This window comes from Convolutriloba macropyga, chromosome 9 (genome assembly GCF_964194025.1).
Source record: "Convolutriloba macropyga chromosome 9, txConMacr16.3, whole genome shotgun sequence".
NCBI classification, from domain to species: domain Eukaryota; kingdom Metazoa; phylum Xenacoelomorpha; order Acoela; family Convolutidae; genus Convolutriloba; species Convolutriloba macropyga.
This window is the reverse complement of record NC_134476.1, coordinates 22,110,201-22,126,551: the sequence shown is the minus strand read 5'-3', so window position 1 is coordinate 22,126,551 and position 16,351 is coordinate 22,110,201. Positions and strand designations below refer to the sequence as shown.

The 16,351-nt window shown below is 37.8% G+C and overlaps 1 protein-coding gene across 1 annotated transcript in view; it reads left to right on the top strand.

Annotated features, from left to right (window-relative positions):
- The window catches only part of LOC142346155 (uncharacterized), a 132,420-nt gene that overhangs the window by 19,476 nt on the left and 96,593 nt on the right, over nucleotides 1-16,351 (top strand). The window contains exons 5-6 of the mRNA XM_075398664.1: nucleotides 707-859; nucleotides 15,975-16,156. Coding sequence (XP_075254779.1) covers nucleotides 707-859; nucleotides 15,975-16,156 — 335 coding nt within the window. The remainder of the gene's footprint in view (nucleotides 1-706; nucleotides 860-15,974; nucleotides 16,157-16,351) is intronic.

Below are 16,351 nucleotides of genomic sequence, written 5' to 3'. Positions count from 1 at the left end.
GTAATAAAAATTAATATTCGTTTAATAACTAATGATTTTAATGGCTTTAATAATTTGTGTTTTCGCAAATAGTCTGTATTTTTTTGAATTTTTCTGCATCGTTAGTCCGTTTTAATGGCTTAGTCTAACCACAGACAGGTCCTATATTTTCTGTAATTGCCTTTTAAATTTTTGTCAAGAACATTCAAGAATATTTCAAGAACATTCAAGAATATTTTGTTAAAACTAATGATTTTTAACGCGTTTGAAATTATTTGGTTCATAAAATGTCGACTGATTTTTGAATTTCACCTCATTATTTCTTCTGTTTTTCGATGCGTTACCCACTCTCAATAAGGTATGTGAGATCTGCTGTATAGCTAAGAAAAAGTAATTTTGTGTAGTTAAAGTTTTATCTGGTTGCATTTTGACGTTGTTAGCATGTGCTTTTAAATTTAGATAATAAGTTTTTGTCGTGAAATTTTTGTTTTTGTTTTTGTTGTTTGTTTTTTCCTCGTAGTCTTTCTAGTGTCAGATCTCATGAGCACCGTAATGAGGCATGGCTTTATGTATTTCAGTTAGTAGTTTGGGTGTGTAATGATTTTTTAAAACTCAAACATTTATTTTTGATTATCTCTTCGTTTGGTTGGCAATTAAGACAAAAATGAAGATGAGCTCGGGTCGGAACATCATGTGCGAACGCACATAAACGAGCCTCCTTGTTTAGTTCATTGACATATGGACTGTTCCGAATGAGGGATCGTGCTTGGGTGGCTGTCAAATTAGTGCTGTTGGAACCGATGCATTTGAGATTACAGAATTGACTGCTGGTCGCGAATACACAGTCTACACACAACTTACAAGCTTCTACGGCAAAAAGGTTTGCTTGCTATTCTCTTTAAATTTTTTAACGTTCATATTGACTATTTGCCTATTTCAGATCTTTTCAAACCTTTTTTGTAAATCCAGAAAATAGAATAACGAAAAGATCTGTGCAGACTCAATTGCGTTCGATTCCGCCTCTGGTCAGAATATCTTTCGTTTTTGAGGTCGTCCAGACCACTTAATTTTGGGCGCAGAAGTAACCAGTATGCGGTAGATTGAATCTGATCACAGGTCGATTCGGTGTGCACCTAAGGCTGGGAATAGAGCTCAACTTAAAGTAATTACTTAAGGTAATTACATTAATGTTTCGTTATTTTCCCCAATTCCTAATTCAAAGTGACTCTTCAGTCTTTGAGGATTTCCATCGCAATATGCTTATTCGTTTATGTGAATAATTCATAAAAACGAACGTTTTATAGCCCAATTTCCCTCAGTTGTGAATGCACAACTTAAAAAAGGAAACGTTGCATTCGCAAACATATTGATTACAAAAACACGAAACTTCCGTCAGAAACACCGTGATTAGAGATTTTTCAAAACGTTCCACCTGCCATGTACGAAGTTATGGCAAGCTAGCTAAAAGATTATTCTATTAATGAGCTGAGTAAAACTGCCGCCACTTTTGGGATAGAGAGAAACTGCTGATACTTAACATGAAACACATCGTCATTATTTCAACCTTTGAGATAACCCCGTGCTACGATTCTCATTTTTCTTGCCAAGTTCCTATCTGGGACTTGCCAAGACCAGAAGAAATCCTATCAGGAATCCTATTGGGAAACTTACCAAGAATTGTAGGTGGTGGTAAGTATATGCAAGTTCTCACTTTTCCCACTAGGAATTTTGAGAAATCTCGGATTCCTAGTAAGAAAAATGGGCACAATAAGAATCTTGCTAGGAAAATTTGAGACCCTTTAGGATTCTTGTCAGGAAAAGTGGGAGATAATTGGTTTCCCAGTGAGAAAAAGGAGAAAACAGTGGGATTAACCTTTGAGATAACGGTATTTTAAAAATTTTAATTTTAAGCCCGTACTAAACCCGTAATGAACAAGTCAAAAGCAAATATTTTTAGTCAATAAGAACCCGTACCGAACTCCAAGTGTAAATCAGTATTGGGCAATTGTAAATGAAAGTCTCCCAAGTAATATATTTTGCGCGCTTTCTCGCTTGAAATTTTTTTTTCAAGCGTATATTAACGGCACAGAAGACAAGCTCTCAACAGTCATGTTGGGGCAGTAAGGAGAATGAACGTCTTGGGAACGGGAGAGCGCAGTTTCGATCCCCGTACGGGAGAGCGCAGTTTCGATCCCCGTACGGGAGAGCGCAGTTTTTTCACTTGGCCTCAAAATATTTAACATGATTATTGTGAAAACAAAGAAACGCCTCGTTATATGTTGTCACGTTAGGCAAAACATCTCAATGGCACAATAAAGTCATCGTGGAAATCAGAAGAGCCAATTAATGACATGAACCAGTCTGTCAAATGGCAATTAAAAGAAATTGGATTTCGACCAGCCCAGGTATAACATAGACTTCTAAGTACTGAAACTCTCAAGGAAATTTGAACGCTAAGACCTCAAAATTTTTTCCATTAATTTATAAAGGTACACAAATAATTGGAAATAGTACCAACAGTCTTTTGATGTTATCTGTCAGAAAGGATCCAATATTTCGTGAAAATTGCTCTCAGACTAAGCAAAACTGCATGCTTGGAAAATCTCAAAAAACTCTGTATGTAAGTTAAGCTGTGAACAAGTACAGCAGAGCTTATCTTTTGAGTAGAAATTTGTGACATTTTCTGACCATTTAACTATGATACGACTGAGAGTAGTTTTCATCTAGTTGATCTCGTGAGGCATAAGTGCAATATTTGAAGAAAATTGAGAATGCACACATAGTGACACACAACTTCTGTAACAAAATTGATTAAAACTTCCTTAAAAAAAACCCAGCCGAACACGGATGCTGAATTGCTAATATAATCTTGCATGATTAGGCTTCATCTTACGGAGGTCTTCCGAGAATCACCATAATTAGCCTACCTTGTAAGAGTCGCAGAGAGCCGATCTTAACCCAGGTTTAGGTGCGTGACCCTATACCACTCTGATCAGACCATTTGGGTTGCACACTGGTGGCGTGGTGCCACCCAAAACACATGGTCTGGTAAACACTTGAGTCGCACGATGGTCTGGACAATGGTCGCACTATAATCAGACCATTCCTGAATACATGTTATAGTCCGGTGTTATTTGTTTGAAATATTCAATTCAAACATATATACTACTCAGCTTAAAATTGAATAATTTAGTATATCTTGTTTAGTTCAGGACACAACTATTTGATAAAAATATAAGCAAAAAGTCATTTTGAAGTGTCTGCACTTTTTCTTTTGAGTCATCAAAAACAGTGATAATAAAAACTGCAGTCAAATAAATATGGTCAGTTAATGCTCTGTTGTCAGACTTTGGGGCAACTTATGTCCAGAATTTGGTCTCTGATCAGACCGTAGGACAGAGTTTGGAGTATGGTCTGATCAGAGGGAGCGTTGGTCGCTCTAATTTCACACAAAACTTTGGGTCGCACCAGAGTCGCACGAAATATTTGGGTCGCACGATGATCTGATCAGAGGTCTTTTGGGTCGCACAATGTCGTACAATTCTTTGTGTTGCAGTACAGTCTGATCAGAGGGCTTTGGTCGCATAATGGTCTGATAGGAGGACAAAGTCTGGGAAATGGTCTGATCAGAGCGGTCTAGGGTCGCGCAGCTAAACCTTGGAATGTAATATTGGTCTCGGGTCGAGATGTTAGCGCCATTTCAGTGTGTGCTATATAAAAAACGCGCTGAATGCACCTAATTTCAGCGTATTTCAGGGCATTTTCTTACCTAAATTCAGCGCCATTTTAGCACATTTCTTACATAATTTTTAGCCATGTAACTGTTGACCTCCCAAAACTCGACCTGACAATTTATTGACAGCCAGTCATATCCGTTGCAAAAGAAATAGCTGAACAACGCAGTTTTCTAAAGCAGTCAAGAACACCATGCGGGTAACAAAATAGTAGATAAAGACATCTTATATATACATGTAATCATCGGGCAATTTTTTGAGGTGAATACCCAGAGGTTGGTGGCAGAGCAAATCAGTCTGTTTTTTAGGATTACCAGTACTCTGTTCATGTCACTTTTTACACTGGACAGTCTTGATTTTTGAGTAAAAGTTACTCCATGAAAAAAAAATATATTCAGCTTAAATCCAGCCATTAAGTTTTGCTTTATATGCCATTCGAACTTCTGCGTGGGTACTTGTATTTTATAATTTGCGTAGCAAGTCGTAAACACTAAGCTAAATGGGCTTTGTGGTAATTGCCTACAAACTAGCTTATATATAATTAGTGTGTATACGACTATATCAATTACCAGTTATAAGCTACAAATGTATGACATTATTCTCCTCAGACTTAATTTTGGGGTATGGGTAATTTTCAGACTACGCAGGAATAGTTTAGCCTGGATGAACTCCATGACCTCAATATAATCATAATTAGAAAAATCTGCGCATAAAGAAACCTAAATTGTTCTGGAGAAGCAATGTTTCAGAACTGAGTCAAGTTTTCGCTCTTAAAATGTACTGGTTCAGCGCTGAACTGCTCTGATACTTAAGTCCGGGTAAGGTCTTAGTTCAAACTAGTAACCTTTCAATCAATTTATGTAAACATTTTTCTTTTAGAGGTTTTTATACAGAGCGTCATTACGAAACACAAGACACAAATGTTATCGAGTAAATGAAATCAGCAATGCTCTATTAAGTAAATGAAACGAGAATTTTAAGAGCGTCTTTTTTGTTTGCCAATCAAATTCGAGTATTTCTAAACAATCAAATATTCATAGAATTCATTTTTTAGTCCAAATATTTTAGGTTTCTCAAATATATATATCGATCTGAGACAAAAGTTGGGTGACACAAAATAAACCTGTTTGCCGGCTGACTTTGTTGCTTTATGTTGCGTTCTCCCGGTGATTTTTTTGTCTTAAAAGTTGTCGGACCGAGCTGTTTGCTTTGGTAATTTTCGGTTAATAGATTTGTTAATCATAATTGAAGCTAATTAAATTCTCTATGAACAAAATAAAGTCCCGAAAAGGTGTTTTAAACGTCACTTTTCTAAGTTTCACGACATGCATCATTGTTCTCAGCCAATCAGATTCGAGTATTTCTAACGTTCAAATACGCAAAAACTCCACACTATTTTTCATAAAAAGTTCGGACAAAGTGCAGATAGCATAATAGTTGTTGAGCCTACTCATAAACTAAATCAATTGCGTTCTTTTTAGTCTAAATGTTTTTAGGTTTCAAAACATATCGGTGACCGGTGTGAACCGAAAGTTCACCCAGATAAAACCTGTTAGCGGGCTAAGTTTGTTGCTTAATGTTGCGTTTCATCGGCTGTGTTTTTTGGCCTAGACAATACCACAACGTTGTTGCAAGATGTGTTAATGTACGAAAGAATGTTAATACATCAACTTTTTTTGACATAGCCACACATCAAATTACAAGAGGCGCGGCAAGTTCAGCGACTTTGGCATTCCATGACTTTGGCCCCGAACGATACTGCGAGACGAAACGTGGCCTTTCGTCTAAAGTAGCGATTAGCTAAACGTAACCTTCAAGCAGCTATTAAATAATATTGTTAAGGTTGAGAGATAACAACCTAATGTAAATTGTGAATAAGATAAGCTTGAGCCAGCTCAACAAGAAGCTCTACTTGTTCAACGTATACTTGGCTAGAGAAACGAAGTCTCGAGGAACAAGAAAGATCGTGAGAACGGGTTATAAGAGATGCCAAAGTTTGAGAGCTAAAGACCAGTTGGTGTAAATGGGTAGCACACTAGGCTTGCAAGTAAGAGCTGCTGGTTCGAATCTAGTGCTGGTCCGTTTTCACAGTAGTTGCACATTCTTAGACCCCTAACCCCCTAATATCGTCAGCAAAAGACAGCGCTACGACTCGAAACATCAAATCTCGGCAGTACATGGCAAATTTATATTGGAGAATAGAGCCCTAGTTGAGAGGTCGACTTTATGAAAAGTCTTATAAAGTCGACCTGGGGGGGATTACCGTTAAGTACACGGTCAACCTCCTAGTAAGGGTCGACCTACAGTCTTTTCATAGGTCGACCAACCGTCTTTCCATACCCAATATTGGTCGACCAAGGTCTTTTCATAAATCCACCAACGGTCTTTTCATATCCCATATCAGTCAATCTAGGGTCTTTTCATAGCCAATATCGGAATATCGGTCGACCCATAGTCTCTTCATAAGTCGACCAATGGTCTTTTAATACCCGATATGGGTCGACCCCAGTCTTTTCATAAATCGACCATTGGTCTTTTTATATCCCATATCGGTCAACCTACGGCCTTTTCATACCCAATATCGGTCGACCCATAGTCTTTTCATAAGTCGACCAACGGTCATTTAATACCCGATATCGGTCCAACACGGTCTTTTCATATCCGTTACAGTTGACCTAAAGTCTGATCATAGGTATTTTTTTACCAAAAAAGGTCGACTCATAGTCTTTTCATATCCAATTCGACCTAACCTCTGGTCATAGGTCTTTTTAACGAAACATTTGATGCCAAGTCTTATAATTTCGTGCTGGGCGCACACAAAGGAAGGGGTAGTGTTGAAACGCGAGATACAGAGAAAAGAAGAAAGGGTGGGGGTTCGCGCTGGGGGGACAGAGAAAGGGGTGACTTGAAGCGCGAGAACAAAAGAATAGAAGAAAGGGTGGGGTTCGCGCTTGGGGCACAGAGAAAGGGGTGCTGTTGAAGCGCTAGAACAAGGGAAATGAAGAAATGGTAGGGTTCGCTCTGGTGGCACACAAGGAAAGGGGTCGGATTGAAGCGCGAGAACAAGAGAAAAGAAGAAAGGGTGGGGGCTTCTTCGTGGGCCTCTTCAGTTTCTTTGATGGCTAGGGTCGGTGCATTACTGAGCTCCAAATGGAGCGCACTGAGCCTAAAACCACCAAAGAAAAACAGAGACCCTAGAAAGTGTTGGAGGTTTGTGCTGGGGGCTCACAAAGAAAGGACTGGGATTGAAGCGCGAGAAAAGGAGAAAAGAAGAAAGGCTGTGTAGCTTCAAAAGCAATTTAAAAAACTCAAGATTGTTTTGGAATTTTGCCATAGAAACAGAATATAAACTGATTCAGCGCAAAATTGCGCTAAGCCTTGGAAAAGTTGTTTGGATATTCTTGACAAAAACGCAATGTTGAAACGGTTGTAAAATTGATTCTATCCTGATAGCACAAAGATATCCAATTTAAAAGATAGTAAAATAGCTCAAAACTTTTTTAAAAACTCAAGTTTGATCAAGAATTCTTCGTATTTCGCCCAAAAAAATAACATAAATCTGATTTAGCTCAAAATTGCACTCAACTTGAAAACGTTGCAAAATTGATCCAATTATTCTGGTTAAAGATATCCAATTTTAAGGTAAGAAAATAGCTCATTTTTTAAAAAAAACTCAAATTTGATCAAGGTTTTTTTCTCAATTTTGCCAAAAATGTCAATCTGAGTTAGCTCGAAATTGCGCTCAACCTTGGAAAAAGTGTTTGGATATTATTATCAAAAACGAAGGTTTGGAATTTGAGCAAAGCCCCCTCCAATAATGTTGTTAAAAAGATTATCAGTTGCATGGTGATTGAATCACGCCAAAATGTTTTCCTCAAGCGCTAAAGACATCTACAAAAAGGACTTAAGCATTACACGGAACAGGTTTTAACCCTAACTCTTTAGATGTACAGCAAATGCAAAATTTCTGTTGAGTGACCTCTTTCATGGTAAAAAAAGAGGCTAATTAAATGACATGATGTGTTAAAAAACACATTTTCCTATTATCGCAGCAGTAGTAAGGGTCAAAAGCAGCAGATGAGCTCATTTGAACGCTCGAAAAATATCACTAGCGCATAGAAGCTAGAGAGGGCACACTTTTTTATTATGATTTTTTGTTGTCTATGTAGGTTTTATTCTAGAGTGTGACATAAGTCTGTTCTGGAATTAAGGACAGTAAGTTCCTTGACCCTTTAGACTCTTTCCGTATGCTGCAGCCTTGCCGTAAATTACTTTGTTTTTGGAAGGCTAAACCCCATATTGATTTTGCTAGCTCGTCTTGCAGTTGCTCCTCCTCTCTAGATTGAGACTAAGTTTGTTCTTCAGTCACGCCTAGTCTGATTGGCGGAGTGTGTGGTTGTGGTCTTCTAGCATGATTCTTCGTTCCCACTCGCTTGCTGCTTGCTCATTTTGTGCCCGTTTCTCCCTTCGTCGTATGTTGTTTGCCTGGCGCTTCCAACCTGTCCGTACCATTTTTCGTTTTGTCGTGTGCTGTTCGCCCGACCTTTCTGGGCTCTCCGCCTCTTTTTTCCATTATTCCAAGCGCCCTTCGCCAAACTTTTCCGTTCCATCTGTCCCGTTTCCCGTCTCGATGTGCCGTTTGCTTGAAATTTTTGTTACGATTATCCCACTTGACGTTTCTTCGTGCGTCGCATGCTCGCGTTTCTGTCCCTCCCGTTCCGTTTCCCGTGTGGCTGCGCTTCGCGCTTCTGCCGGCTAAAGACATTCACTATTTCTTATTTCGGATTCTTCTACGCTCTTTGGCGCCTTGTTCGTTAAACCGTCCTACGTTGGCTGTAACCTATTTCTGTTGGTTCAATTGCATCAATTGCATTTGTTGTACGTTCACTGTATAGTGTGAAATGAACGTTTCTTCTTTTATAGCATCATGACCAACTTACATGAAATGTCTAAGAGGTTGCAGGGTGCAAGTAAAAAGTTTGAGGTTGACTTAAGTGGTATCCTTAAAAAAACCCATAGATAGACAAATTAGCGTGTTATATTGAAAGTCTCATTGTAAACCACAAAGATGCTTTTTTGAAATCTTTAGAGAAGAACGATGAGGTCTCTGAAAATGCAGAGAAAACTGAAGACCTTGATTCTACAACTGAGAACCTTGATTGCCAGTTTAGTAATGTCGCTAGCAAATATGACGAGTTTGTATCCACTGCTGGAGAACACATTGATTCTGTTGAGAACAGAGAGACAGCAGTAGGTCAAAACGCACCTCAAATTCAAATTCACGCTTAACGTCCTCACGCACATCCAGTTAGCACAATTATGAATTAATCTTGTCAAGAATGGAAAACGAAGAGCTGGTGAAGCAGTCCGAAGCTCGATGTTGTTTGAAGAACTCGAGGAAACTCATTGTAGTCATGCGACTGAAGGAGCGCTAGGTGAACCTAAACTGATGAATAGATCTTCAATAGGAAGTTTCTTTACTGATGAATCGGATCATTTATTTTCCGACGAAAGGTTCAGTTATGCGCAAGTATTGGTTTATTAACTCTTCGATAAATTCTGTCTCAAATCATTAATTGAGTGACAACTTCAATAACATCAATGAAGGTCCAACATGTTAACAAATTCGTTGAAAAACCTTTAAAAATCTCATCTGCAAGCACAGCTTCAACGTCCAAGAAACGAAAAAGGCATTGAAACCAAAACACCACATTGCAAAAGTCATGGCAACCAAGTTTACAGCAATTCCGGTAACATTCAACCTTCACCAGCCGTTCATCAAGTGCAATAACTAGTACCACCTACAGCCGGAAAAAGCTCTCTATCGTAATTAAACGTTCCAAGTACCAATTTGCCCTCCTCCAACTTGTTAGGCCGGCCCTTAGCGAGTCATAATAGAGACCGAAGTCTAAGCATACAAGAAAATTTGAAAAACAGCATTACACAGCACCTTTTGCCTTTAAGTTCTCCCGCTGGGCTCCCATGGACGCCTAACACGCCGACACTTCCAGACGTACACACCCCAATCGTTCTCCTGCTAATATCCAGCATTCCTTCCGCATCACCTGTTTCATCAACCCCGCCGCCCCTATGCCTGCAGCGTTAAATCCAATCGTAAAACCGTGCTCAGTAACTCAACATCCTACTCTTAATATTTCTCCACCATCACAAACCCCACATCCCTGAAGACTAGCAGCCAGGTCATTCAATCCCACTAAAAACATCGCACCATCGCACGGGATCAAAAAGCCTTTAAGTCTTGTCTTCTCAAGACATACAGCTCTCCTTTCGCCGTATTCGCACATTTGGCGCCTTCTGGCATCAATTTCATCTAAGACAACTTCAATGTTGGTACATCAGTCAATTTAAACAGCGTACCAACGGCGCTGTTTTAAAACCCTTATCTCCCTGCATCGCATTGCTCTTCCACTTACGTACAAGCGGCAACACGTAACATCAGATATCATGCAACCAATTCCCTTTAGTTCTTTTACTGGTGTTATCATCACCCTTGTCACTTCAATCATTCGTATAAAGTTTGTAACTGCCATTCCGTAGCCGTTGTGTTAGGGTGGCCCACCACATCCGAAGATTTCGGCTCATTCTTTTGACGACGCGGATTTGATAACGCAGCTGGCGGACACAATTATTAGTAAGAAAAACAATCCCTTGCCTAACTTTAAAGCGTCTCAGAACAAAGGTGACCTCATGCAGTGGGAATGAGTAGCATGGGCAATTTAAGGGTGCCATATACTCACAGATCTTGACAGAGATGACGTCAAGTTGACATAACGGAAAATTCCTGTGACCGCGAAAACGAAGACCGCAACCGCAGAGTTTACCTATTGTGGAGTATTTTACAACTATACAGTTAAATTTGGTCAATCCCAGCCAGTTTTCGACCCAAAATTGTGCTTTCCGAAAAAATATCATAGTTTCTTTGACTCCGATAAAGTATTGTAATTGTTTTTTTTAATGAATTCTTCAGTTTTGTCAGTATTTGTTGTTGTTTTCTTGTCCGATGCGTGAGTCTAATTAAGGATTGGTCTTATTCCCCGTATTGAGAGCTATTTATTGTCTAATGCTTTCAGATGATACCTAAGGTTTTTTCGTTGGCACCAATCGATTTGTTTCTTGTTCATTATTTGTTTATTATTTTTAAACTTACGTTTTGTTTTTTTTTCATGTTTATTATAGATCAGAAAGATTTCAAGTTGGAGCTGAGTTATTAACAAATCAAATATACCCGTAAAAGAAGACCAGAGGACAGATATTATAGCATATGAAACTTATGCAACATTATAACTGATTTGTTTTGTCTTCACCACTGTGTTTGCGTATAATAGTTTGCGAAAATTCGTGTTCTTTATCTTATATTTGTAACATTGTAGCGTAGTTCCAGCACGCCAAAGGTCCTATTTTTATTCACCGAAATTAGGATTTAGTCTATTGGTGGTTTACCATTTGAAAATGTTATTGGCTTTGGTACTACAAGTTTTCATACTTTTTTTTCGACGTTTTGCATTTTTGAGGTCATTTACTGCTGTCTTTTCCATTTATCACATCAGTGAACAGTCGTGTAGCACAAAAATGGCTTTGGGAGAAGGCATTTTTGATTATATTTCTTTTCCTTTAATATTGATTTTGATTTTAATGGATTCAACACCGTTTTCTCCAAAAAAAATTAATTGATTCTTTGATTTTTACCTACATTTGTTCTTTCTTTTTGTTGTTCTATGACATTCTGATTTTTGATAGATCTCAATAGCTTCCTACAAATGTATGAATAAAGCTTTTCAAAATTTTCAGCTGATGGTTTTTGTTTTTCAGAAAGTGTAAATGTATTTTTGACTTTTCCCTTTTTTGTCTACCCGCTTGTTTTACTTAATAAAACAGGTCTCATATTTTTTCAGGCGACAAGCAGGTCAATTTGTGCAGTGCACTTTTTATCTGATGATGTTTTGACGTTGTTATTAAGTTCTTTTTTTAAAAAGAAATAGATAGATAATGAGTTTTGGTCGTCATTAAAGCTTGTTGTTTTTCTTGTTTTTTATTCTCCATAATGACAAGTATAACCGTCCTTCGAATGCGTTTTGTTTCTTTAATATAGTGGTTTGAGCTTAAAGCAATTTTGTAAATTGGTAGCAAATATTTCGAACAATATATGATTTTGTGAAAGTTTTCTATCTCTTCCTCGTTTTGTAGACAATTAATTCAAAAATGTGGTTGATCGGGGTTGGAAAATTATGCGTGAACGCACTTTAGCGATCCTCCTCGTTGTCTTAACACTTTATTTGACAAAAACCAATGAAAACAAACCAAAAGTTTGAATGCTTGAAGTTCGTCATTATATTGGTTAAATACTACAAGAAAGCACCCAGAATCTAGACAATCAGACAAAAGCAATCTTCCTGTAATATTTAAGAAAATGGAGCATTTTCTAGTGTATAAACTAGATGAATCACTTTGGACCAGGAAGCAAACATTTGTTGTGGTAATGGTTTGGGACTGAATGAATAAATCAATAGGTTGTCTAGAGAAAATAAAAAGACTAATTTGTCCTTCAGCCGACAAAGCATCAAGAAATTGTAATTTAATGCCAGTTTTTAATCTCAAAAACTACTTTAGATCCGACGGAGGTAACGCGTTTACCAAGCTGAGAAGAAAACAATCTTTTGGTTATTCAGCTATAATTGTTTGTCATTTTTTGCATGTTTTTTGAAGATCTGTTAAGAATAGTCAGAATTGAAAGAAATTCGAAGGTTATAGAATTTCTTGCCTCCATTAAAATCCCATCATCTGTTTGCATCTTTTATTTGGCTTCATTAATTCTGTCATTAATTCTGGCATGAAATGTTGATCGTGAAATCTGAAAGGTCAATTGCCTCAAATTTAATTTGAAATGATTTTGTTTACTTTGTATTTTAAAATTTTTAAAATCATTAAACAAAATTGATCATGCTGATTGGTTAAAATATCAGCAAATCTTTGAAAACCTTGCTGCAAAAAAACACAATATATCTTCTCTGTATGTCTTATATCTTCTCTTCATCCCGGAATCAACTACAGGTCTAGATCATTACTGGGCCAGTCTAAAAGCAAATCTACGAGCACGTATCAGTACTGTGCACGTCTAAAAACAAGTCTGAAAGTCTGACGAGTCTTTGCCAAGACGTGGATTACACTTGCAAGTTGATCCCCAGTTCAAAACCAACTTTTCAAAAAATTTCGTGTGAAATTTAGAATTTCAAAAAATTTTGTAACGTGCCACGATTTTTGAATTAATTTTTATGCACATTATTAGGGCGCCTGACAACTGTTATCAGCTGATATCACGTGACACACGACGACCCGGGAAGGTCAGATGGGGCCATATGAGACCATTTTCAGGTGTTTCTGAGCCCTTTTCAGCCATTTTTCAGCCGTTTAGAGCCGAATTGTACCCAAAAATTGACAAGACTTGATTTTTCAGATTTGCCAAATGTCGAGCATCTCCATCAGAGAAAAAATTGTGAAATGGGGTAACGCAGTTAGGGTCCTCTTGCTGTCCAGAGGCCCTGTTATCCGCCAGCAAGTGCCAATGGAGCCTGTTTCGACCCAAAATGTTTCGGCCATTTTGGTCGTTTTTTTTCAGATATTTTTGACGTTTTTTGGACCAATTTTTGACCTTTATTCGGCTTTTCTTTTTCGGCTATTTATGAAGTTTTTTCGGCTATTTTTGACGTTTTTTTGGCCATTTTGACTTTTTTTTGGCTAATTTTGACGTTTTTTCCGGCTCTTTTTGACGTTTTTTAGACGGTGTTGTTGTTGTTGTTGTTGTTGTTGTTGTTGGGGATTTACAGCTATGCTGAAGGGTTTAAAGTCCCAGTCATCAAATTAAAATAATGTCAAATAGTTTCTACAGTTTTGACAATCGCAGAACAATTGCCAAGTGCAAATATTTCGCTCAGAAAATTTCTTCTCGAAAAAATTCCTCATTGTACGTAATATTCGGTTTTTCAGTCCAGATGGCTCCCTTAAGTTTATTAAATTTTCTAGGCGGTTTGCAGTTCGACAGGTTTTAAAGATGAATTCGCTTCGAGCTTTCTCTGTTCGAGTTTTCGTCGTTTTGAAAATTTCGTTGTTCCTTGTTTCTTTCGTATGTACTTCAGGTAGCTCGATGCTGCTATTCTTTTCATTCAAAGCTTTTGAAACCAGCAATAGATCGTTAAGTTGGATAAACATTGGTAAGGGCAATATGTTTAATAGTCGAAGCTGTTTTTTGTATTCTGTATCTTTATTTCCCGTTATCCATTTGACTACCTTTTTTTGAAACTTTTCCAGAATTTGAATTTCAGTTCTTCCTGCAGTCAAGCACGTGAAACCATACAGCAATACCGGCAGAATTAAGGACTTATATAATCCCAATTTCACAAACGTTTTTACTTTAGTTGCAACATTTCGCTTAAGCATGTACAGAACTTTATTTGCTTTATTCATTCTTTCTTTAATATGTTGTTTCCACGATACATCAGCCGCCACGTGAATACCGAGATCTTTGACAGTCGTGGATTTCGCCAAATCTTTTCCCATCAATTTGTACTGTTGGTCTCTACCTCTGAAATTCAGATACGCACACTTGTCTTTTGCCAGCTCCATTTTATTTTGGATTATCCAGTTCTCAATCCCATGTAGATCATCTTGGACTTCCCAGTAGCTTCTTTGTACAGCCAAAATTTTCAGATCATCAGCGAAGATAAAGGGCTCAGAAAACATCAGGACATCTGGAAGATCGTTAATGAATATTCAGAACAGTATAGGGCCTAGGAGTGACCCCTGTGGTACCCCGCTTGTTATATCGAATATCTTCGAACTGGTATTGTCCACACGCACATATTGTCGTCGACCACTCAAGTAGTCGATTAAAATTTCGAGCGAACATCCTCCAACTCCAATGTCAATCAATTTTTGAATTAACTCATAATGTGGTACTTTGTCAAAAGCTTTTGAAAAGTCAGTGTAGAAAGCAATAATCTCTGATTGAGGGTCGTGATCAAGAGCTTCATATATTCTTTTGAGAAACAGCAGCATATTTGTTTGCACAGATCTTCTCCTTACTAAACCATGTTGACTCTTAGTTAGGAAATTTTGAAAGTGATTATACAAGGCAATGTGTATACATTTTTCCAGAAAAAAAAACATAATATATCTTCTCTGTATGTTTTATATCTTCTCTTCATCCCGGACTCAACTACAGGTCTAGATCATTACTGGGCCAGTCTAAAAGCAAATCTACGAGCACGAATCCGTATTGTGCACGTCTAAAAACAAGTCTGCAAGTCTGACAAGTCTTTGCCAAGACGTGGATTACACTTGCAAGTTGATCCCCAGTTCAATACAAACTTTTCAAAAAATTTCGTGTGAAAATTTAGAATTTCAAAAAATTTTGTAACGTGCCATGATTTCTGAATTAATTTTTATGCACTTTATTAGGGCGCCTGACAACTGATATCAGCTGATATCACGTGACACATGACGACCCGGGAAGGTCAGATGGGGCCATATGAGACCATTTTCAGGTGTTTCTGAGCCATTTTCAGCCATTATTCAGCCGTTTAGAGCCGAATTGTACCAGAAATTTGACAAGTCTTGATTTTTCAGATTTGCCAAGTGTCGAGCATCTCCATCAGAGAAAAATTGTGAAATGGGGTAACGCAGTTAGGGTCCTCTTGCTGTCCAGAGGCCCTGTTATCCGCCAGCAAGTGCCAATGGAGCCTGTTTCGACCCAAAATGTTTCGGCCATTTTGGTCGTTTTTTCCAGATATTTTTGATGTTTTTTGGACCAATTTCTGACCTTTATTCGGCTATTTTTTTCGGCTATTTATGACGTTTTTTCGGCTATTTTGACGTTTTTTTGGCCATTTTGACATTTTTTGGCTATTTTTGACGTTTTTTCCGGCTCTTTTTGACGTTTTTTAGACGTGCCAGGTCTTGACCAAGACTTGCATTTAAACTTGCATGTCTTGGCCAAGTCTTGCATTTATACTGTCAAATGAGTGTAATGATCATAGCTCCGAATTAGTATTGATATAAGACTTGCAATTTGACGTGCCCAGTACTGATAGTGACTTGCCGTTCAGTCTGAGATGTTTTTAAATGTGTCAATTTGTATTGGAAGTATTACGGCGAAAAAAGAAGTAGAAATAAAGGTAATAACATTTTTTTGAAAGCTGAAAAATTTTGCAAAAATAAAACTTAAAACGGGATTTCTTTTCATCCTAGGGTCCTGTTCGGCATTTCGTGCAATCTACCTATACTGATATAGTCCTGTCAAATTTCACTACACCCTACGTCGACAGCATAGTGTTTGGGTTCATAATTGAGTCTGGTCTTGGCAGTGTGATAGTGACAAGTATTCGCGGCACCCTTGGATCTGTTTACCAACAACATCACGATTACTTCAGGTCTGTCTTCTCCATTTTGGCTCATAGATATTTTGTGATGATTTAATTCTTATGAATATTTCAACAAGAAACGAGCATAATTTCTTGTTGTATTTAATCTTACAAACCTTTGTTTCATCTAGAAAAGTCGATGTCTTTATTGTAGACATAAAAATCTCTGTTTTGTATATTTTGATTTATACCATTGCTCGATAT